Raw genomic sequence first — 25,529 nt, 5'->3', positions numbered from 1 at the left:
TGATTGACTCTGGGGACAACTTGTTAATGGACAGAAAACATTCCTCAGCTCAACTCATTTCACTCAGCTGGAGTTTCTCCTCAGTCCTTTTCTCTCTCTCCGATCATATTCGTATTAATTGAACAATCAGAGTCTTGTCAACAAGATGTTCTTGCATAATTTGCCAAGCACAAAGTACAGTGAGTATTGACACTAAGTGCACAATTAAGGTGGCTGAAAAAGCTATGGAAAATATTCTTCAGAATTTACGCGACAAAAAAATGCTTAGAAATTTAAATTTAATCAATTTTAAATTTGAGTATTTTCTTTCTTCTCTAATATATAAATTGCTTATAGTATACAAAGTACAGATCATACTTGTATGGGAAAAACCCATTTTTTAATGAATGTTTCATTAGAGTGATGATGATAAGACTATTTTGTTTCTGGTTATTTATATTCTTTTTACAATGTGCCAAGTAAATAATGAAGTGACTATAGAAACTTTTATTATAACAATAAATGTGAATACTTTTTTCTGGAATTATATATATTTTTTATATTTTTGCTCTTTTATCATTTATACTTATATTACTTTTCATTGTATTATTTCTTGATTAGTTATTTTTAGCATTTTTTTAATATTTCTTAATATATTATGTATTCTTGATTAATTATTTTTTCCTTTTATTACATTTCTTATCATATTAAATTTAAATTTATTTTTTTTTTATTAATTTTTACAAATTTACTAATACGTATTTATTTTTATCTTCGTAAGTTCTTTCGTAAGTTTTACTCATAGTTATTTTTAATTTATCATTTTATTTTTCATATTTTGTTTAATTTTTATGTTCTATATTGTTATTCATTTAAAATTAGTTGTATATAAATTTGTTTCTTCTAACGCAATATAAGCTTTCTTTATTTGCGTATTGAAATGCTTTATATTTTCCCTCATAGTGCGGCTTCACTGTACTCGTGTGACCTCATCAATTAGAACAGATTTTGGACAACTGTCATAAGAATTTCGTCATCTTCTTTTTGCCACTCAAAGTACTCACACTCATACTCATACTCGCACTCATATTCGTATTCACAATCGCAATCGTATTTCTATTTAGTTTTTTATATAGTATGGTTTTTTTTTGCGTGAGTTTTGTGGTTAAACGATTTGATTGCGGCGATTGTGCACGACAAGCCGCCTTTTTATAGACATGTTAAAAACATTATAGCAAAAAAAGGAACACAACGAAAAAAAAACAAACAAAAAGAAACGGAAAACGTAAAAAATAAATTCCAAAATTTCAGTGATTGGCCAATTTTGGGAGGTAGAGTCAATTGCAATTAATCAATACCAAATATAAACATAAACTACAAAATAATTTAACCTTTAAAAAAGGCAATTAAATCGTTTGCGGCAGCAAAACACAATTGCTCAGCGCAGCTCAACGCAGCTCAGCTCAGCTCAGATACATAGCTCTCTATACAGAGATACACAGATACAGATACTTACGAATAGGAATTGGAATTGGAATTGGTATCGAAGTTGTTGTGCACATAAATTGTCTGACTGCAAGTTGTACAATTAATTGAAGTTGAAGGCTCAGCGACAACATCAACATCGACATCAACATCAACATCGGCAGCAAGCAAACAATTAAATAAATAAATAAATAAACGCCAATTACCTGCAAAGATACAGAAAAAAAAACAGAAAAACAGAAGTCGAATTAATGACCAGCGGCAATATATAAACAAATGCGAGTAAAACTCGCGGCACCTGCAACATTAGTTTCTAATTAAGCAATTCGAAATCGGATACAGATACAGATACAGACTTGAAAGAGGAATCGAGTTTAATCGCTTTTAGCGTTAAGTACGCGCTAATTGAACCCTTCTCTTCATTCCGGGAAGCAAACGCATTGGATTCTGATCTCAAGACATTGCACTAGGAGCAGACGTTTTTGTCTGTCTGTCTTTTGAGTCTGTCATGCAGTCAATCAAATCAGCTCAATGTCAATGCACTCGAGACTCGCCGCCGAGTGAAAAACATTTTAATCAACTTATCAAAAAAGTGTCAGTCAAGTCGGCAATCAACATTTGCCGCCTGTGTGGTCCACATCGTCATCATCCAGCCTCTGCCTCGGTTCCAGCTCCACAAAGTGACTGACACCAAAGTTAAGTGGCACACACTCACACACACACACACACACACACACTCGCACACACGAGTCATCCACTTTGTGTGTTCAATCCAGTTTCAAATGCAACTTCGTCTCTATGTGTTCTCTGCATATCTTTGAGCTTGAAGCACGAGTACTTCGACTTCGACTTTGCTGTGGCTCTGACTCTGACTCTAGCTCTGAAGCTCTGGCTTCCAGCCATCAATCTTATTGACACCGTTTTCAGGCCGAAAACAAAACTAAAATTCTGCTTCATCTTGCGACTGCCCCGCGGCACATTCAATGCAAAAACTTAAGAGTCTAGACTCCATCGAGCTGTCGAGCAGGCGTGACTTCAAATTGAAATCGCGCTGATTGCAAGTTGCCAGCTAATAGATCTTTATTTGCACAAATCCTGCTGAACTGATTAGTGCAACGCAGAGTGGCAACAGTCACTACTTTGTTATATATCGCTTGTTAGTTATAGCCTAACATATATAATCAAAAATTAACTATTTAGTATAATCTTTAAATTGAAATTTTTATCATATTATATAAGTGTCATAAAATTGTAATGTAATTATTTTTGAAGTAATCTGAAATGCAGTCATTTAATTCAATTATTAAAATAAACTTCACCTCTATCTTTTAGTGTCTCTTTTGTTTTAATCTAGTATATCTGAATTGTGCAACGCAGAGTGGCAACAGACAATACTTTGTTATACCAGAGATGGCAAATTACAAGTTACTAATAGCGTAACATACATCATCAAAAATTAACTATTTAGTACAATCTTTAAAGTGAAATTTTCATCGTATAAGTGAAATTATTCAATTTAATTATTAAAATAAACTTCACCTGTATCTTTTAGTATCTTTTGTGGTTTAATTTGTTATCTAATAGATCTGATTAGTGCAACGCACATTGGCAACTAGTAATACTTTGTTATACGAGAGATGGCAGTTACTATTAGTTTCTTTAACCTCTTCTCTACTATATTATCTTATTTCTACTTTTAATCTTTATCTCATTTGTAATAACATGAATACTTCTCGAAGAAATTTTTAATGGAATCATTCAAACTTTTTCTTAAAATACATTTTAATTTAATATGAGATATTTTTTTTCACATATTTTAAATTTTAAATTATCACATCTTAGATTTTCATGGCACAATTCGTGCAGAATAGTTTAGACTGATAACGAGTAATACTTTGTTATGCAAGAGATTGAAATTCTCTAGTTTCTAGTTCATCCTCTTTATTACTGCATAAAAGCTACATTGTTGAATGCAATTGTAATCATATGATATTCTTTATTGACTTGTATACAAATACAAATTCCCATGATGATGATACAAATGATGATGATACGATGATGATACAAATTCTATGATGCAATTTTAATGTCATTTTATTTAAATTACTTTCAATTTTTATGTTAAAATAGTGTACCTTAAATTAAACAATTTTTTATAGTTTTTTTCTTCAAAAATATTTTTAAATTTTATTATAGTTCAATATAAATTTGTATATAATTCTGCATATCTAAAACTTGGCATTTTTAATGTCACTCACTCGCATGAGTTTCTTTTTTTTCTGTATTTTAACATAAAATAACTTTTATACTGGTTTGAAATGCTTATAGTTTACATTTTTGTAAAATCTTTTTTATATCTTATATTTAAAATTTGTCAATAGAACTTTTTTGTATCCTCAGTAAAAATTTCAACTTAAAAATCGTGTCATCTTTTATTAGAGCTATAAAGTTAAGATTCTTTTTAAAATGATGTATTACCTTTATATTTTTTACAGAAAAATATCTTTCTCTAACAATCTCTAATCCAAGCTATTATTTTTTGCTATAACCCATTTAAAAGTTGAGTGTGAAATTCCGAAATGAATCCATTTCCTATACCTGAGATCAATTTGGGGTTTCTGCAGCTGAATCGAAATGATTGATTATAAATCAATGTTTACACAATTATGGTGACAACACTTTCACAAGACTCGAAATTTCTGCATAACTCAACGAGAGCTCCAAAGATGTGAAGATGTGGGTGGTCTCAAGTCTCCGAGTTGAAGTTCGAGTTGATGCGATATTATTTCTGAATAATAAATACGTCATTCATCATTCATTTTAGTCAATTGATTTACATAATTTGAGCTCAACGCTGCGATCGGCCCTCAATTGAAGCCCAACGATACGATGTCTATAGATTTGTTTGGATGCCATTCGCATCGCATCGCAATCGAATGAAATGGAATCGAATCGAATTGAATCGAATGGAGCTTGCAATTTAATTACTGCAGTTGCAGTCGCATCAACATCATTATCATCTTGATCATCTTGATCATTGCGTGATTGTCAACAGATGTCAACTGCAGTTCCACTCTCAGTTGCAGTCGCAGTCGCAGTCGCAGTCGCAATTCCATTTCCACTCCCGACTCGAGGTCGGGTTTGACTTTCCAGTCATTCTGTTTGTCACAATTATTACGCACATAAATCGCAATGAAGCCGTAATGATCTCCCGATGATAATGATGTTGATGATGCAGCTGATGATGAGCTCGCTGATAACGATGATGACCTTCAATGATGGACGCTCACGACTGAGACGTTGCGTCTTATATATCAACATTATTGAAACGGGCAGGAAAATAAACATTGCATATACGAGTATTTCTCTCTCTCTATCTCTATATCTTGCAAGTCTTTCTTACGTTTAATACCCTGTAGTATAAAGTATATTAACTTTCCGTTAAACAACGAAGTTAAAGAGTCCTACAACAATTTAAAGAATAAATATAAAAACTATGAATAAACGAGTAAATGAATCTCTCTCTTTCCCTACTATAGTATGTTTTTTGAGTTCAACATATACTATACAATTTAGTATATTTTAAATGTATATCGCTATCGATAAACGAAATGTAGCCTTCGGTATATTTTAGTATTTATTTGGTATATTTTTGGTATATGTGTAAAATATGGTTTAATTGGAAATGGGTGGCGGGTCTCTCGACTGTAACTTTTTTCCTTGTTTAATAAGCATTTCTTTTTCTCTAATACAAAAGTCCAATTTAATGCGACACTTTTCGTAAATGTTATATAGAACTCAACTCAATTCCATTTCACATTCATTCATATAATATGAAAATAAATACTAAATAAATTGTATATTTTTTTTTTATTTTATATAAAAACAAGAAATGTGCAGTTTTCCAGAACTCCTTAAAATGTTAAATTCTTGAGATCTTTAATTTTAATTTTAGCAAATATTTTATTAGATTTACAGCATTCTCAACAATAAGATACTTTACAGTTATTATTATATAATAATTTATAATCTAATAATTTATAAAAAACGACAGTAAATATTCGACTTTTAATAAAATAATACCTAAAAAACATACATTCATTTTATTTTTCATAATTTTCGATTACTAAACTACAGCTGCCTTACTTAGTACCTTTTACAGGGTATCTCTAAGTCGCGCTGCACTGCTTCTCTCGCTGACAGACAGCTGCGTGAGTTCATCATACGCAGTTATCACTATGCCATAAACTGCATTTCAAGATCGTTCGTTTCTAACTGCTTAATACAATTTATTTGTATGCTCTCGCAGCTGAACATTCGAGCTTTATTAGAGCTGGCTCCTCGACGGCTCTCCAACAGCCATTCCCTTCTCCTCCACTCCCTCCTCTTCACGCTCTTTATCTCCCCCCTCGATTGCAGTCTGAGTCTGCTTCTCGATCAGAGTCGCAGTCGCAGTCGCAGTCTCAATCGCAGAGTCCAAGTCCAAGCAGCAGGACAAGCTTAAGCGCTGTTCGTGTTCGCTGTCAACTTGGGTGGTCTCAGTCCAGTGGCAGCCACAACAGCAATAACAACAGCAGCAACAACAACAACAACAACAGCAACAAGAAGAGCGCGAATCTGTATGGCAAAGAGACCCAAGACCCGAGACCAGAGGCTGCAACTTGCGCAACTTTTGCCTGGAGCCGAGAATCGACTTAATTTTATTATGCGCCACAACTCTGCGAGTCGCCGTTGCAGTTGCAGTTGCAGTTGCATGAGGCAAGGGCATGCAGCTTGAGTGGGCATTGGGCTTTTGGCTTGGAAGCACACATACTCGTAGATCTGAGTTAGACAATAGCTGATAGCCTTGTGGGCTCAGAGAGCTTGCTTGAGTCATCAGACTCGCCATTATCGCTCGCTGACATTATGAGACTTCAACGCATGCCCCTTCAATTGAGTCGCCCCCGCTTTCCTGTGATGTTTACTACTTAGTTTTCTATTCGCATGATTCCTTTTTTTAGTATATTCAATTAAGAATTTCTCGCTAAATATCTCCTTATATAGTTCCATATTTCTTTCCTCAACTTCCTCTTGTTTTTATACGATTTGATCTTCTAGTTTCCTTCTAATTTGTCGATACATCTATCAGCACTTTTGCTTCTTAAATATGTCCGTATTTAATTTCACAGTTTTCTTTTGTTTTTATGCCATTTTTCTTATAGTTTCTTTTCAATTTGTGTACATATCTTTCAGCACACTTTCTTTTTAAGTTTTCGTTCTTTAATTCCACAGGTTTCTCTTGTTTTTATGCGATTTTCGATTTTTCCTTATAGTTTATTTTTAATTTGTCTACACATCTCCAGCACTTTATACTTCCCAAACATTTCCTTATTTTATAATTTATCATATAATGCGTTTATTCTTTTCCTCATCCTTTCCTTAATTTTATCTCAGTTTTTCACATAACTTGGTTACACCATCTTTCGACCCTTTTCCTTCCTAAATTCCGCCTTAGTTAATTCCATATTCTTCTCCTTAGTTTCTTTTTGTTTTTCTCTAATTTTGTACACATTTTCAATATCTGACCTGAATATTTTTCTGCAATTTTATCTAGTTTTCCTATCCTCAAATATTCTATCTCAATTTCTTTATTTTGAAAATTGTCTTCAATATCATATTCTTCTTTTTTCCTGGTTTATTTTTGCGAATTTTTAAAGCTATTCTAAGGCATTAGTTGCTCAAGTTTTTTTCCTTATCGATACATCTTTCAGCACTTTTTTTCCTTATTTCTTTTGCCATATTCTTTTGCTCATTTTCATCTTCTTGTTTTTTGAGTTTTCCATTTAACTTATTTCCTCTTTGTTAACTCATTTATCGGCACTTTTCTTTCCTAAATAATGTGACATTATTCAATAGAATATTCCAAATGAAAAGTGAGGGAAATACTTCTGATCTAAATTCTTTAGGGGTCATAGTTTAATCTGTTATACCTTGAACAAACTTCTCATTCTTGTTTAAAGTAGATCAAATCGAACTGTTTGCCAGATACTAGTCGGATAGTCTGTGATAGTCTCTGGCGCCCCCTTTGCGGCACTTTGCAGCACTTGCGCCTCATTATTTCCGAGAAGAAGACTTAGAATCTCTCAATTATCGTTGCGCTGCAAACTGAATATTTACAGAGCACTCGAGGCCTGATGGCAACACGGTTTGTGCCACAGTTTTTTTTCGTGCGTCGTATCGAGTTGAGTTGCGTTGCGTTGCGTTCAGTTCAGTTTGAGCCGAGTTTGAGATCAGCTACAGTCAGTCTCTAGTAAAGAGCGACAGGCAGAGCGACAGCTTCAGCATTTTTACGTTTTCAGTGTTTTTGTTGTGTTGAACCCGTTTATGTGGGTTTCCGACTTTACACGCAAACGCACCACGAACTTTTTTTGTTTTTTTGTTTCTCACTAATCTCAGCTGATTTGAATTTGCTGGCTGGCCACACAGCTTTGAAGACCTTTGAATGGCACTCAAGTGTCAAGAGATTATGAGTTGGCCAACTCCAAGCGAGCGAGTTGAAGTCGCAGTCGCAATCGCTGAGTTGGAGTTGGAGTTGGAGATGGAGTCTGCTCTGATTGGACTGGGAAATCGTTTCACATGATAATGAAGCAGTAATTCCAATAAGTGTGACTATCGGTTTTACTGCGGACCGCACGACTGCGGAGAACAACTCATCCTCATGTTGATCATCACGAACAAGTAATTAAAGCGAAACAAGTAATAAACAAACAATAAGCAAGCCAAGACGCCGACGCCAACATATGTCTCAAAAGACGAGAGTGAGATGGGAGGAGAGCGGGGGCTATGCAAAGCGGCAGCAAAAGTGAAACCACAGTCGAAAAAAATAAAAATAAGGCAACCAAAAGCCCAGCTCGCTTCCCAATTAAACTTGACAAATGCGGTTGACCACACACACGCATCAAGCAGCGAGCATTGCTCACAGAATGCGACTCAGAATGAGTGAAAGAGAGAAGGAAGAAAGAGAGGAGGAGATTGAGCAAGACTGCGGCCAAGTGCATATCAGTTTTTGGGCCCTGCTGTCGTGACCAAGGCAAGATGCCTGCCCGTCACTCACTCGCATAAAATAATCAAAGCTCCCCCATCCAGCAGACGACAGACATGTCAACTGTATGACAACCACATCAGCAACAGTCACAGCATCAGCAACAGCATCAACCACAACCCAACTCAATATCATCATCTTTTGCCCCAACAAATTCCTGCCAGCAGTCTCTTCACTAGACCCTCAGGCAATGATCCGAAAGGGCGTTAGTTATGTGCCTCAATTAACGCCAAAAAGCAGCCGTAAAACTCGCCTACAGTGTGACCTACCGAAACATGACTGAGGTTCAGATTCAGATCAGCAAAGCAAGCTGATTCTATGTGAAATATAAAGCTAAAAAAATGGCAAACGAAAGTAATAAAAGACGTACAATTTATGATCCCACAAAGTATTCCTTTTTAATATCAATTGCTTAAACTACATTACCTTATCTCCGTCTGTCTGTCTGTCCATTCATATGAAAGTTTATATTTCGGAGACTGACATAGCTAGAGCTACCAAATTTTATGACACTTTGTCTAAGTGCTCTATGTATATTAATTTCTATTTTGATTTTGCTAACGCTTCACTCAATTCAATAAAACTTATTTAAAGATAATTTAGATTGAGGAACTTTGACTATGAGCGAGGTTTTCAAAGCAGTAACTAAAGACAGCAGTAACTAAAGACATAAATATCAAAGATGTTTTTAATATAATCATTCTATTTTAGGTTCTAATATGGCAACCTACTTCTATCCTATTATTATTGGTAATGCATATTAAAACCGATTCATTCAACTGCTTTAAACTATAACAATTAAAGTCAACTTTACTGACTAAGTCACACATTGTTTTAACGACTTTTAATAATAATAAAGTTAGCAAAACCAAACTTTGCACAAACGAAAGTTCAACTGGCGCCCGAATGTTATCAACAACATTATCTAAGTACTACAAACAGCGCTAATAAAATCACATTTCATATATTTAAGGTGAAATCTGCTCGGAAAGCAGTAGAAAGTATTAAATTACATGTGAAGCCACAAAGTTAAAGTTATTCTCAACAAAATGTTGTTTAATCTGAAGTTGGCAATCTTCAAACTTTTACTTAATATATTCGTTTTGATGTTCATTGAATTAAGTGGAGCAGTTTGGAGCAATCAAAGTAAATGTATCTGCAAGATACAAGCGATTTGTCATTATGGTATCTCAATTTGATTGCACAGCGAATGTGATACTCGCATTTGTGAACCAGATTCGAATTCGCAGGTGTCAGCGACAATGTTGAACTGCAATTCAATTATGCGCTAACAAATTAGTTGTTAGTTAAACAAATCTTTCAAATGGGGATCGACAAATCAATTTTTGAGAAGAAAGATATAGATATAGATATAGATATAGATATAGATATAGATATAGATATAGATATAGATATAGATATAGATATAGATATAGATATAGATATAGATATAGATATAGATATAGATATAGATATAGATATAGATATAGATATAGATATAGATATAGATATAGATATAGATATAGATATAGATATAGATATAGATATAGATATAGATATAGATATAGATATAGATATAGATATAGATATAGATATAGATATAGATATAGATATAGATATAGATATAGATATAGATATAGATATAGATATAGATATAGATATAGATATAGATATAGATATAGATATAGATATAGATATAGATATAGATATAGATATAGATATAGATATAGATACAATTCTGTATCAGATACATTTCAGACTGAGAGCAATAAATAATCGATTAAAAAGAGCTCTAACAAATGAATTGTGGCTGCCGTCAGATTTAATTAGTTTTCAATAAATTCTTTGTCGACTTGTTCAAGTTGTTGTTCTGGTTGTTGTTGTTGTTGCTGCTGTTCAGGTTGTTGTTGATGTTGTTGTTGTAGTGACTGTCGTTGTCGTTGTTGTTGCAACAACTGTCTGCAGAGTCATAATGAGGCTTATTTTGATTATTTGTTTATTTGTGTTGCCCGCTTGGCTTTTAATGCATGTTTATGCCCTCTGATTGACTGGCTGACTGAGCAATTGGCTGACTGACGGACTGACTGACTGACTGGCAGTCACCTCGTGCCAAAGATTGATCGCATTTGTTGCCGTGTCATAAGAAATAAATACGAAAGATACAGACAGACAGAGAGAAATATGAAATACCTGCCCAGCCCACATTTTCAGGGGGGCGATACTCAGGCTCTCGGCATCGGGTATGCTGATGAATGAAGTCATTTGCTTGTAGAGAAATATTTTGACAGCTGTAAATATTGACGGCAAGCGGTAAAACATTCCGCTGCGGCTTTTGCCTCAGCGTCTCGCCTCGCCTCGCCTTGTCTCGTTTTCAAATTAACACAAATGAAGTTATAAAAATGATTTTTATATGCCAGCAAATGCTTCGATTCATCTGAATTGATGTCGAATGTTGAATGTTGAAACCAAATGCGGAAACTTGTCTCGATCTCAGCTTTACTTTGCTTTGCTTTGCTGTGGTCCACTATCTGGGTGGTCCCCGGGGCACCGCTGAAGCGAGCTCAAGCTTTGTCTTTGGCAGCGACTGTGTTACGTATACGCACAGTGAAACATAGTGAAACGTCAATACATTCCGCAATTTCGGCATGTCGTTGGCCTCCCCACACAACGAGAACAGTATCAGCAGTTGGTCAACCGACTAGCACATACCCTGCAAACTGACGAGTGAATTTTACAAACTTGAACTGATTCTCAGCCCTAGCTTAACCGGTTTCTTACAAAAAACAACTTGTTGTAATCATGCGAAAGCTACGTTTTATGTATGAATTTCATATTTCAAGATCAACCAAAAATAGTCGAGTGTGCTGTAGGTAAGTGGATTTGATTGAGTGATACCCTACGTTACAATTTAAGAAAAGTATCTTATCTGTGCCACATGAGAAGCATTAAAAATATTGTTTACTTTATTGAAGTAATCAAAATAATAAATATATTTAAATGCATTTTCTTCTACAAAGAATAGCTTGCTTTAAGCAAAGTTAGTATTTGATGGCACGTAATATATATAAACATTGAATAACAAAATAAAGATGTGAACAACACATTTTCAATCAATTCAATATCTACCCGTAGCATTTTTATATTGTTAAAACAGAAAGACATTCTGAACGATGTTTTCTTTGGTTTTTATTGCATCAATATGAATTTTGATACAATAATGAATTTATTCGCTTTTATTGTTTAAATTATTTTGGAAATATGTATTCAAATAACTATTAACAAAAGGTTTGTTAATTTAATATTTGAAGCATCACTCAACGATAGCTTAGAATAAAAACATCGTTAAAATGTGCTATAAATTTGAAATCAAACTTATTAAACTTAGAATGATGACAAAACTGAAATAAGACATTTTATGAAGTATGCGAGAAATGTATCTCCAATTTTCATAAGATTGTGATAGTCAAACAGGTTACTTAAAGTGCTTGATGGAGTAGAAAGTGAAATACGCTATGTATTATTAAAATCTCAATATGTTATGCAAAGTTCTGACAAACCAGAAGATAAGCAATAGGAGATGGACTTCGATACTAGAAATCAGAGGATCAATTCTTGTTACAGCAAGAAGACTACACAATTTTTTTAGAGTACTAAAACACAAACGCCTCTTTTATATTTATAATATAATAAATTCATGAATTGTCTTCATTTAAATTATACATATATGAGCGAGAGAGGAGAGCTTAAAAAACTTCGTGTTCTTACGTTGCATTTTTTTTGTACAGTGACGCTTAAAATTCAATCAATTTTTTGATAAAGTTTCTCATAGTGTTGGTTAACATATTATAAAATAAAGAAATAATGCGGTTACATTACAGGTTCTGCTACGATTTTATTCTACATTTACCATTTGAAATTTTGATTTAATATTTTTCAAATTATAAAATAATTTTGACGGCAATAGTTATATTTGTGTTATATTATGAAATAAATAATGAAGATAAATACAGTCATGATTTATTTCGTTATGCAATACAAACATATGTATTTTTTTCGTATATTTATTCCTCTCCTTTCTAGTAAAGTTTTATAAACAAATAATGAATAAATAAAAAATATATGCGCAAATATAAAACAGTTGTCTAATAAATAAATAATAATATTGACTAGTGTACAGCAGTCTTGTCGAGTCGTTGCTGATTACCGATTACTGGGTACAGTACAATTAACAGCATTTGCCTCAACCTCAACAATTTGAGACCATATCTGCGACAGGCCCAACACCAGCAGCAGCCACAACTGTGACAAACTACAGCAGCAACAGCAGCAGCAACAGCAGCAACAAAAGCAATAGCAGATCACATTAACCAAATGCGGTCAGCAGCACAGTTTAAACGACATTTTTGCTGGCTGATATGGTCTCGTTTTGGACCGGGAACTCTTGGCCAGGCCCAGAGTGGACAGTTTTATTGCCAGTGCGAGGCGCATGGCAGCAACAACAGTTGCTGTTGTTGTTGTTGTTGTTGCAGCAGTTGCGCCTTAAAAGGCGCTACCAGTTACAGTTTTGTTGCAGTTGCAACTTGCAGCTTGCTGCTTGCTGCAGTTTGCAGTTGGCGATAACTTAACAGTTGAAATTAATTTTTGTCACTTCATAAATCGCGCCTCGAGCTGATTGCCATGCCTCTGACTCTGAGGCGTTGAGTTATGCTGCTTTTGACCCAAAACCCGAGAGCTGAGCATAACTTCAGCGAAAAGCAAAACATTCTCTCCTCAAAGAAACACGCACAACAACGAACACAGAAAATTGTTAGACAAGTTTGCTGCCTCGCTTCAATGGCTCAATTTGCCTTCTAAGGCCAAGACTGCCAAGTGTGGAGAGAAGAGAGAGGAGAAGGTGGAGAGTGGGGAGTGAAAAGTATTCCCACTGCGTCTATTGCCCATATCGTGATTATCATATGACGTGACAGCTTCGCATATGCGTAGTTATGAATGCATTTGGGTCATAAAGCATGTCCATGTTAAAGGCCCATTTCAGTCTGCAGTGTTTTTGCCTTTGTTTTTGTTATTGGTCTTTACTTTTATCGTCATGAAGTGGGCTTAAAGAAATTGTCCTAGTACCACAAAGCGAGCGAAGGCGCTCTTAAAGCATTTCTTATAGCAATCAATAATTGATTACAGCCTTTAAAAAGTGCATATTGTCTTTGAAAAGTTAATAACAACGTTCATTAAATAAATGAATAATTAATATAATAACCGTAATTTATTAATTGCAATCATTTTCTTTTTCAAAACTGTTCGAAGTACAGTATTTATAATTACTGAATTTTTATGCGATTAGACAAAAATTGAAGAAGTTAAGAAATACTTTTGAATAGCCAAAAAACGCCAATTGCAATCGGGTATGGTATATTTTGCATTTAAAGTATATTTTGATATCATTATACCAAATACATATAGTCTTCTGTATATTCTAGTATTTGTGTGGTATAATAATTCGGTATATTTTAAGAATAATACACTTTTTTACACTTTTTTATATATCCACATTTATTTATATTCAACATTTATATTAAAAAATGACTTTATGAGGTCTTTGCAAATATTTTTCCCTAAAAAATGAAAAAGTTGTGTTTTTTCGTTTGTTTAAAATATATTTGTAAATACTTCTTCACATCTTCTTATAAAGCTAAATTGAATATTTTTGCTTGAATATTCACTTTTTTAATTATTTGATTTATTTATTGATTTATTTTAAATACTTTAATAAACCTATAGCTACAAATGTTTTATTTTATTATTTAATTTATTTGTAATTTTAACTCTGATTAATGATCTAGAAATGTAGTCATAAAAAAGGCTTAAATATTTATAAAAATTGGGATTCCACATTTATCTTACACATTTTTTATAGTCAATTTCATTTTCTTTATTTATATAACTTATTAACAAGAACCTATAGGCATTATAGTTGTTACAATACAAAAAAAAAATCAAGTCGCAATTTATTGCTTGATATTTTGTTATTTTTTTATTTTATCTTTATCCATGTTCTATATTTTAATCAGTTGTTTTAATGTCTGAATTTAAGTATTGTGATTCAATTCAATTCAATTTTGAGCTTAACATTTTTGATTTTTAAACAGTTTAAATATAATATTATTATCATTCATGTGATGTTTTTGCAGTTTCGATTTAAGCAGCAATTACATAATAGAGTTATATTGGCATTTCATGGCCAACAAAGCAATTGGTCAGCTAAAGTGCTTAGACACTTGGCCAGCTGAAGCTGACTAGTTGCCACAGCAGACACACATGCAACGCATGCAACACATGTCTGTGGCAAGTAGGTCGCCTGTGGCAAGTATTGATTCCAAAAACAACGCCCAACTGGGTGGCTGAGATTGAGAATGAAGATGATGATGAACCTAAAGATGACTTGAGGTTGAAGTGGCAAGGAACATCAATGGATGGGCGGCCCACTCAATCACAATTATGCGGCAGAGTACTAAATTATTTTGCTGTAGTTTCAATTGCAAAGATTGTGATAAACTGCGCAGTTTAATGGGCGAAAGTGGCTGAGAAATGCGAAGAGAAATGCTTTCAACGAAGAAGCGAGGAGAGAAAAGAATTTGTGCATCTTCTTCTTCTTCTAGTTAATGTTCTGGTTTTGCATCTGGCAAATGGCAAATGGCTGTGGCCAATTTTCTAAGCACATTTTCCATTGAACGCAAAAACTTTTTCCAAGTCAATTTCCAGCGCGGAAAATTCTTTTGCCGCTGCTGCTGCTGAGGAAGGGAGGGAGGAGAAGAGAAGAACTCTAGGTAATTGCAGGCTGGCTGATGGGTAATTGAAATTCGTTTGTTTACGTTGTCATTGTTGTGGCAGCCACAGCAGCAGCAGCCGCCATGCCACACCGCACTCCACTTCATGCCTCATGCCACACCGCTTGCCGCATCGTTTGTTGCCCGTTTGCATTGTTGTTGTTGTTGTTGCTGTTGTTGCTCGTTCTGGGCAAATTGAAAATTACTTAATGGTTCAGTGGCGATCGCTGTTGTTGCTGCTGCTGCTGCTGCTGCTGCCTCTGAGGCTACTGTTAAATGAGCGCCAAGTGCTGGACAAATGCGAAAATTGGCAGCCAGAAGTTAGCCGAGAGTTTATCGAGTTTTGTTAGCTGTCTCTCTCTAACATAATTGGCAGCCCAGCAAATCGCTGTTAAAGCGCCTTTATCCCCCCAAAGTGTTAACATTGCCATTTTAATAAAATACTCTACATGAAAACAAACAACTTAAAGCTTGCAAGCAAAGTTTAAAGAGTAAAGAGTCAATGGAATCCACTGAAAAGTTCCATTCAAACTTAAAACAACCGACGAGTTTAAGGTAATAATAATGCTTGACAAACATTTGCTTTTGAACTAAGTTAATATATTATAAATTAAGAAAAATTTAATAAACAATTTAACAGAACTGTGACGAATTTAATTGCAATTTTATTTGTGTTTCAAATGTTTTTGACTTTTCGTCACAAAATAATAAAAAAAAAACAACTACTTGAAAAATCAATAATAAATAAAGGGACCTGTAATAAATTTAAATGAAATTTGAATACCATATTGTCAGATGCTTTCAAAGAAAATTTTGATCACAGCGTTATGGAAATATATATTTTCTCTAGTATAGTATCACATTCAATAACTCTTTTTTAGTCCTAAGTAAGAGTTGATATATTTTTACTCTTGCAAACTATACTATAATCATGGAAAAGCAATAATATTTTAATATTTTGAATTTTAAGAAACTTTCGAGAACTCTTTTATTCACAAAATTATGGAAATATGTATATTTTCTCATTTAACAATCATCAAAAATGTTTAATCATGTTTACATAAACTCTAACAAATTTAATAGCATTTTTATTTTCACATGTTTTTGATAAGCTCCAAATAATAGATAATATAAATATTTACTTTTACAAACTATTATTACAATGAAAAATCATTAAAGAGAACCATAACAAATTTTATAGAAATTTTATGCTAAATTTTAATAAGTTTTCGACAACACTTTTGTTCACAAAACTTTAAGACTATCGCTTTACTCCAATGACAAAATCAATAATAAACCTTAACAATACTCTAACAACTTTACAGTGAACTTTACAAGCAATCTAAGCCATTTATGAGCTTTTGAAGGCAAGCCGACATAATGTTACTTTAACAAAATATTTAATAATCGACTTCAACTAGCATTCAAGGTGCTTTTCGAACATGCTGTTATATCGTAAAATATTTTGTTTGAAGTCAACCGTTTAAGAATATTGTTATTATCATGTACATACAACTTTAATGTGCTTTTAAGTATTTTTTGAACTGACAACAATAGGCAAACAACTTTCGTTTTGAAGTAGATTATTAAGTCATTTATATTTATTGTGCATTAACAATGCTGTAATAGCTTTACATGTTGTTTGTACAACTATTGCATGTAAAGTTTAACTTTAATAGTGCTTTTAAAGATTTGTAGCTGCACGATTTTCCCAGCTGACAGAAACAATAAAAGTTTTCCTTTCTTTGAACATAACTACAACTATTTTTAAGACACTTTCAATTGCATTCTTCATGTAAGCTTACGTTTTAATGTGCTTTCGATTATGCATTCGTTGAAAAGCTTTAAATAAAGTTTTTAAACACGATTAATAAAAAGATAAATCTTAATGGGCTTTCAACTATAAATATTGTAAAACCACTTTCAATTACAAGCTAACGTTTTAATGTGCTTTCGATTATGCTTTCGCTGAAAAGCTTTCAGTTTTAATAATGTTTTTAAAGCCAATCAATAAAGTGATTAATATTAATGTGCTTTTAATGATTTTTGAATCCATAAGAAAGCTGTCAATTTCATAATTATTTGATTAAATAAATATGTGCTTCAAGTTTATTATAAGCAATAAGGAAGCTATGAATTTAAAAATAAGCAGACTAGTTTAATGAACTACTTCTAGTTTATAATAAATTTAATCTACAATGTGCTTTAGCTCAAATATTTAACTATATGTTTCCTTGAATCTAAAGAGCATCCATGTCTTAAAATACCAACTAATTTTTATTCTTTGCTAAAGACTGGAATCTAGTTTCAAGTCAAAGCTTTAAATGTTAGTTCTCAATCTAGTTCCATGTGCTTGCTAGGAATTAAATTATCTTGGCTTTATCAAATCTTACGTCACGTCGCATTAATTTGTCAAATTAACACCTTTTAATAATATTTAATAATATTTCGTGTCGCTTGGCCGTGGCAATTTTTCAAAAGCGTCAGATTTATGAGTTTTATTTTGGAATTTTGTGTGTGCATTTCAATGATACTTTTTTTGTTGCTGTCCCATTTTTTGTTTGCAGTTATTGTTGTTGTTCAAATCTCACGCTAAATCATTGTTTGCAGCTCCAACTCTGGCTTTAGCTCAGGCGAAGTTTCAAGTCGAAGTCGAAGTTGGAGTTGGAGTCGACGCCATCGCCTACAACATTCATTCAAATTATGGAACCGCAAATGCGATCGAGATCTCGTTTTAGTCACGCTAAATTTATAAACACAACAACAGCAACAACAAAGAACTGCATAATACTTACAATAAACACACCTCAAAAAAACAGAGAGAGATGGCAACAACCCAGAGTGTGAGAGTCAGAGAGGGAGGGAGAAAAACGCTTCGTTTCGTTTGGTTTCGTTTCGTTTTTGTGGTTAATTAGCGAACGCGACAAACCCACCTAAAAGCGTAGATTTATGCACTCGACTCTCGGGATTGGAATGAATACGAATACGAATACGACAACGAATATGAATACGAATATGAGTATGTGTTTGAGTGTGAGTGTGAGTGTGAGTATGAGGATAGATGGGGCTACGACTCGGTTGACAACTGAGTGCCCGCAATTACTCAAATGGATGCCTGTGACATTAATCAGTGTAATGAGCAAATTGCCGGAACAAATCGTATGAGTACACTCGCAAGTACACTCATAAGTATTCGCTTATAACTAGCGACAATGAATCAATAGATCATTTAGCAAAATGATTACCTAATGAGTACCTAGAAAAGTTCAGGTAATTAAGTATATACTTTATAAGATAGAAACTTCCTTCCAGGTTTCTTTCCAACTTCCAGATTGGAAGGGAATTATTTAGAATATTTGCAAAATTTCATTATCTGAACATCAGCTTAATTTAATTCACCAAAAACTGAATGGTTTTATTAAATTAAGTAATATTCCAACTAGCAAATAGTTTGGAATTTCTTATTAGGCTATTTTCCAATGATATTTGAAATATTTAAAATTCCGATATTTTCTTTTTGATTTTTAATATTTTTACGTGACAAAGTCGAAATATTCTTTATTATAAATTCTCGTTTACTAGTGAAATATATTTTGAAAATATTTTGAAAATAAATTTAAAACACGTAAAAACTTGTAAACATTTTTTATATGCTCATTGATTTCATTAAGTTTTTAATTTCATTGCATGTAATCACAAAAATTTATAATTTTAAAAAAGTATTATATACTCAATGTAAAAATGTATAATTTAACATTTTTTTATTCCAGGCTTTTATTGGATATAATTACTTTTTCCCACATCATAAACTTATGTAAGTCAAATACTTTTTTTTTTAGTATTAAGCAATTTGGGATTGAAAATGGAAACATTTTTGGAGTCTTCTCAATAATATATGTAATTCTTCAATTCAACTTATTACAAATATTTTTGTAAATTATATTTATGAAATGAATTTAAAAATTTTTATGAATTTGTTAAGTATTTATTTTTGAAATTTTCATCAATATATTAGTTTCCATTTATTGGAAACAATTGACAATCATATACTAAAGTCAACTACTCTGATTATTAAACAATTGTGTAATTTTCTAATCTTTAATAGAATTGCTTTGGAATCACTTCACTAACAAGTTCATCATCTAATCAACAAATTGATTAAGTATTTATTACCGTTTAAATGAATGTCATATTCCAGCGTTTTATTGGAATAGACAATAGACTGTTTTCCAATCATACACTTAACTCAAGTACTTCCATATTATAGTCGCAATCGGCTTTTATCCACTTTGATTTACTACTTAATGGTAGACATATGGTTTTGTGGGGCAGTGTTGGCTAATGACAAGTCAAAAGTGACTCTGCAACTGGAACTGGAAGCGGAAAGGGAGGAGGGTGGCGGCAAGGGCAAGGATAATGTTGCCTCATCAAATTATTAGGCAAACGATTACTCGAAAATTCTCTGCGGTGGCATAAACTAAATTCATGAGTGCCATGATTGTCAGCAAGAGAGAGAGAGAGGGAGAGAAGAAGAGAGGGAGGGAGAGAGTCAGGGCGCATAATGAGCTTAAGTTATGTTACATAAGCCATAAGGACATAAAAACCACTCGAGCAGACACTTCATGAGCCCCGAGTAAGTGCCTGTGGATGTGGTTGAAATGGATGAAGGGAGAGGGAGGCGGCAGAGCATTGTGGGGTTAGACTACACACTGGAGTGAGGGTGCTCAGTGTGTGCTGTATTTATGTGTGTGTGTGAGTGGAGTGAGCGTGTGCGTCCCTTTTTTTGGTGGTTGCAAACTAATGAGCTGCAGATTGACGCCACGACAAAAGGCAACAGCAAAGGCAGTCGGACGTCAGGGCGTCAGCGAGTTCTCTCTTCTGTGGTTGCCACTTTGTTTGCTCAACTGTTTACGAGCCACTCAAGCCACTCCACACATCCAATACACTAACACTCTATGAGTAGTTGAGTTCAGTTGAGTTGAGTTGAGCTTAGCGCAGTTGTCAGCAGCCTTGTCAGGTGTCTCACATTTGCTTTGATTTCCGCACTTTGTTGAGGAATTTTTCGGACTTTTCTGTTCCTGTTTTATTTCCTTGTGTTTCTTAAGAATATGGTTTAAACCTATAAAATGCTTATGCTTATGTTTAATTGAGAAGAACGGACTATAAGGACTTTCTTTTTCATACATATGTGTTTCATTTGGTTCGATTTTCTCACTTTACTGGTCTTTTTCTAATGTAACTCTAACTTCTCTCTCCCTCATATATTTTCCTAGAGAAAAATTGTCTGTTCAGGAATTCAGTTTTGTATGAGGACTTTTCTGTTCCTGTTTAATTTCCTTGTGTTTCTTAAGAATATGGTTTAACCCTATAAAATGCTTATGCTTATGTTTAATTGAGAAGAACTGGCTTCTTATCTTCTTTATTGTATAAGGACTTTCTTTCTCACACAATTGTGTTTCATTTGGTTAGATTTTTGCAATTTGTTGGTCTTTGTCCGATGTAGCTGTTGCTTCTCTGTCCCTAATATATTGTTGTTGTTGTGTATGATTTGAATGCTAAGGAATTCATATTTTTATGAGGACTTTTTTGTTCCTGTTTTATTTCCTATAAAATGCTTTACTCCTATGTTTACTTAAGAAGAATTGACTTCTTAGGAGTCTTGTTAGTTGTAACATATAAGGACTTTTTGTTTCATACATACTATGTGTTCGATACTATGGGTTCGATTTCCGCACTTTACTGCCCTGATATATTTTCCTGTCAACATATCTTATTTAAGACGAGTTTCCTCCTCGGACTTTTACCTTCTATTCTGTCCTGTCCTTGTGCTTACTTAAATTGACCCTTGATTAGTTCTATTTTCTATGGGGACTTTTTCCGTCATAACTCTAACTATTATAAGGTTTCTTCTTAATTTGTTCTAGGATTTAAAGTTCCCTTATATAAATCACAATATAAATCACACTTTTCTAGATGTAGAATTCAATTTAGTTATCGTCATGCTATGATGAGTAGTCGGAACTGTTTCCTTTGCAAGTTGCGTCCTTTTTAAAATGTTCGCTATATAGTCAATTTTCACTCTAATTTAGAAATAGAAATTTAGTTTCTGCAATTCAATATAAATGCAATTTCTGAAATTTTGAATGCGATATGAAACCTATCTCATTATCTCATTAAAATGTTTCCTTTGAAAGTTGTGCATAGCTAATTAGATCATTATTTCTCGTCTTCAAAATTTGTAGATTATTAACCTATTAATATGTTCACTATTTATTCAATTTTCATTCTAATTTATCCGAATATTTACAATAGAAATGCAATTTCAGCCATTTTGGATGCAATTCGTTTCCTTCTAATCTTATTATTGTATATTATTATTTCTCATCACTAAAGTCCTCAAAGGGTATCTTCGGAGGGTATTGTTAAGGTATTAAGCTGATTAATTTTTCTCTTCACTAAAGCTTTCATAAGAAGCGTTCGAAGTTAAGATATTATAACTTTTGCTCGTTCAAATTTTTCATTGAACAAAGTATGAAAAACCGCTTTAGAAATTTCTACAACTTGATGAGTTATCTCTAGTTTATCAACTACTTGAACTCACCTGAACTGGGACGATCGCTGTAGCGGGTGCAATAAACCCACGCTGGCCAAACGATGGGCGTGGAACTGTTTCCCGTTGTTGTCGTTGATCCAGTTCCCGTTGCTCCCGCTCCCGCTGCTGCTGCTGTGGCTGCCTCCTCGACACTCTTGGCGGGTGCTGGCGATGTGGCATTGGGCGACTTGACCAGATCAATGGCTGGCGCATTGTTCGCTGTGCTGCTGCTGGTTGCGGTGCTATTCGAATCGTTGCTGTTGCTGCAGATGTTCGCCAGGCTGCTGGAGAAGCTCAGACTCGGTTGCGATTGCAGCTGAACGGGCGCCAAATTCAACGGTTTCGCTGACTTTCGTGGCGCCTTCAGGCTCAAGGCTGCTGCTGCTGCTGCTGGCGTTGCAGCTGCAACAGTTGCTGCCGTTGCGGCTGCTCCGGGAACTGCAGCCAAACGCTGTTGCAGGCGGGAGCCAAAGTCCGCTTTGAGTATGTTGTCGATGCTGAACTTGACTTCGCGCACATTGTTGTTGTTGTGATGCTGAATGTTGTTGTTGTTGTTGTAGTGTTGTTGCTGCAACTGTTGCTGTTGTTGCTGCTGTTGCTGCTGCTGGTACGAAAGCGGCTGCAACTGTTGCTGCATCAGCAGCTGATGCGGATGCGTCGCACTTCCAATGCCCAGCGCCGTTGCCGTTAGCTGCGCCAACGCATCCTGCCCCGTTGTGGGTCGCATGGCTGCCGCTGCCGCTGCTGCTGCAGCCATCTGCAACTGTTGCGACACCTTGGGTCCCCTTAAGCCACCCAATGGCATCACGGCCGCTGTTAAAGCATTCACTCGAGCCGCTGCCATCAGCTGCATTTGCTGCTTCATCAGCTCCTCGGCATAGAGTTGAGATTTACGGAGGAATTCCTCCTGAAAACTTGCAGCTGGAGCCGCCATCTGACCAGCTGCCTCCTCTGCCTCGCTGGGCGAATGGGGCGTGGTAACGCTGCTGAATGCCGACGGTCGATAGAGCTGGCTCATGAGTAGCCGCTGTCGCGCTTGAGCGGCAGCCACATGCGATTGCTCCTGGCCGACGCTCAACACGCTGTTCTCGCTGCAACAACTGGCGGCATCATCGAGCTCCTCCTCCGCATCGGCCTCGTCCTCATCGGGCGGATCATCCAGGATGTTGACCATGTGCTCATCGCAGGCGGAACTGGCGTCCTCCATGTCGCCATCGTCGGGCGGCCGCAGCTGTGGACTGCGGCTGCCGTGAAGCGGGAGGGGCAGGGGCAGGGGCAGGCAATCCGGATGCATTGCATCCGCTGTGGCTGTGGCAGGCGACTCCAACTGCGGCTGGAGTTCGTTGCTGTTGTTGTTGTTGCTGCTGCTGCTGCTGCTGAGGCTGCGCTTGAGGGTCAGATTCAGCGTCGGATGGCGACTGCTGGCCAGCGTGGACATAAGTGCAGCAGCCACTGTATGCAGTTTTGTTCTAGGGCACGCTGGTGGGGGGGTTAGAGTGAGGGGGTCAGGGGAACGGGGATCAATTTAGCTAGCTAGCCCTGGCTGCAGTCTGGTTTGCCCGCTTGCAAAGCCGTCGGCATTTTCACACACAAATTGAACACGCACACACACGCACGCACGCACACACACACACGTACGCAGGCAAGCACACGCGCACAGTTGCTGGCTGCTCGCCGCTAGGTGGCGTTCGCTGCTTTCAAGTTTTCTGTATAGGCGAGCGGCGAAAAGCGGTGTATAGATATAGTAGATAATAAAAACTATTAAAAAGCGCTCGACGACGGTTGTGGAGAAAAACAATAAAAAGTGTCTCGCCCGGGTTTCCGCTACGTGCGCTCTGCCAGTCAGCTGAACCAACTGAAGCTCCCGCGAACTTGCAACTAAACGAGACGGCAGAAATGAGCAAAACCAAAAGAGCGAGCAGTCGCTTCACTCGCAGGGCCTAAAAACCGGAACGGCAATAAGAACAACACACTCATACACAGACACACACATGCACACAGTTGTCTCTCTCTCTCACTGCGCTCTCTCGCATTTCGAACATCCAATAAGCAACGAGCTGCGTTGCGCTTTGCTTATGTGTGTGTGTGTGTTTGTGTTTGCGAGTGAGGGTGTGAGGCATTTGGCTGACACACTAGCGTTGTCTCGCTCTCGCGAGCACAGCAAACTCACTCACTTACTCTTCGCTGCCGCGGTCAGCCTGTCAGTTGAGGTTATGTTAAGTGTTTGTATATTTGTTAATTAAGTGCACTGCCAGCGTCGCTGCCTTCGGTGTTGTTCCTTCTGCCGCTGCCAGCGTCGACTGCTCCTTGTGCGCTTGTCTTTTTGATTATGCGCTGCAGCATTTAAGTCGTAAATCTCCAGCGTACATAAGTTTCTGGCTTGTGGCTGCGCATCTGCAGTCCTTTTAGTGGCATCCTCCATCCTCTTCTCACACACACACGTATACTTGTGTGTGTAACACATGCTGCTCCTCTTCGTGTCTTTTGCTTTTTGCTTATTCAATAAAATACAAAACAAAAAAGAAGTAAAATTGTTTCGCTTTTTGATGTCATTGTTGTTGTTGTTTTTTGTTGCTGTTGCGCTTTATAAATCACCACCACAATTTTGTTTCCAACATCTGCTGTGATTTCATAATTGTTTTTGATGCCTTTTTTGCTACACACATCAACACTCACTACACACATGTGTGTGAGCTTGTCTAATTGGCCACCGAACTGTGCGTGGAAAAGTGAGGTTAGGTTTGCACTTTGGCTGCTGCACTTTGAGTGTTGGGTGTGTGTGTTCCAGCTATTCCAGTATATTCCAGTGGAATAGCAATGCGTAGGGCAGCTAATTAATAAGCCGCATTTATCTTATCCACATCGATCTCTCAAAATGGGCCATTAAAACATTGCTTTTAGCTCGTTTTTAGACAACATCCGTTGGCCATAAAATAGAAATTCCAGTGCTTTTATTTCTTTCTTGGTTGCTCGCCCAGCATCGCCCAGAAAGCTGTCCACGCTTTATTATCTGTGGCCGCAGTGCCACGCCCCAATTGCACACCCAATCCAGTTTAATAACTTTGTTGCCCCTTTATATACAATTTATGTACATTTTTCTTTTTTTTTGGTTTGGTGCCCAGGTCGCGGCCTCTGTTACTGATGCCGACGCGTCGATAACGCAGCCAACAAATTAATCAAGCTTAATTTCAACTCCGATCACAGCACAGCAAATGAGCGAGAGGAGGGGGAGCGGCGGGAGCGGGGGGAGGTAGCTACAATTATACAGCGATTAAAAGCGGTCGAGAAACCCTAGACACGAATTATGAATAAAATTAAACGCAATTGCTCAAATGTCTGCGCAATGCGAATCGCAATCGCAAATGTTTTGCCCCATTATGTTATACTCCATTACCCCCCACCGCACCCCCCGCACCTACCACCCGCTCTCAGTGTTCATGCGTTCCATGAAAAGAGACATGATTAAAGCTGCGCACGAAACGCTTTTCACATAAAAGGCGCCGCGTAAGGCGATCTCGCCAGTTAATCGCGCAGAAAATCTTCATCAGAAATGGACGGCAGCAAAAAAGTA

General features: G+C 36.0%; 1 protein-coding gene across 4 annotated transcripts in view; it reads right to left on the bottom strand.

Annotated features, from left to right (window-relative positions):
* The window catches only part of LOC132791960 (homeobox protein invected), a 59,943-nt gene extending 36,119 nt beyond the window's left edge, over nt 1–23,824 (bottom strand). For 3 of the 4 annotated variants that reach the window (XM_060801114.1, XM_060801116.1, XM_060801117.1), the window contains exon 1: nt 21,968–23,824. In XM_060801114.1, coding sequence (XP_060657097.1) covers nt 21,968–23,396 — 1,429 coding nt within the window. In that variant the 5' untranslated portion in view covers nt 23,397–23,824. Of the gene's footprint in view, nt 1–1,294; nt 1,671–21,967 lie in introns of those variants that run through there. The other variant, XM_060801115.1, reaches the window with a different exon arrangement.
* Between the last annotated feature and the right edge of the window lie 1,705 nt (nt 23,825–25,529).

The sequence above is a fragment of the Drosophila nasuta genome, chromosome 3 (genome assembly GCF_023558535.2).
Source record: "Drosophila nasuta strain 15112-1781.00 chromosome 3, ASM2355853v1, whole genome shotgun sequence".
Lineage (NCBI taxonomy): Eukaryota > Metazoa > Arthropoda > Insecta > Diptera > Drosophilidae > Drosophila > Drosophila nasuta.
Note: the sequence above shows the minus strand (reverse complement) of the source record. Positions and strands in the feature narration are given on the sequence as shown.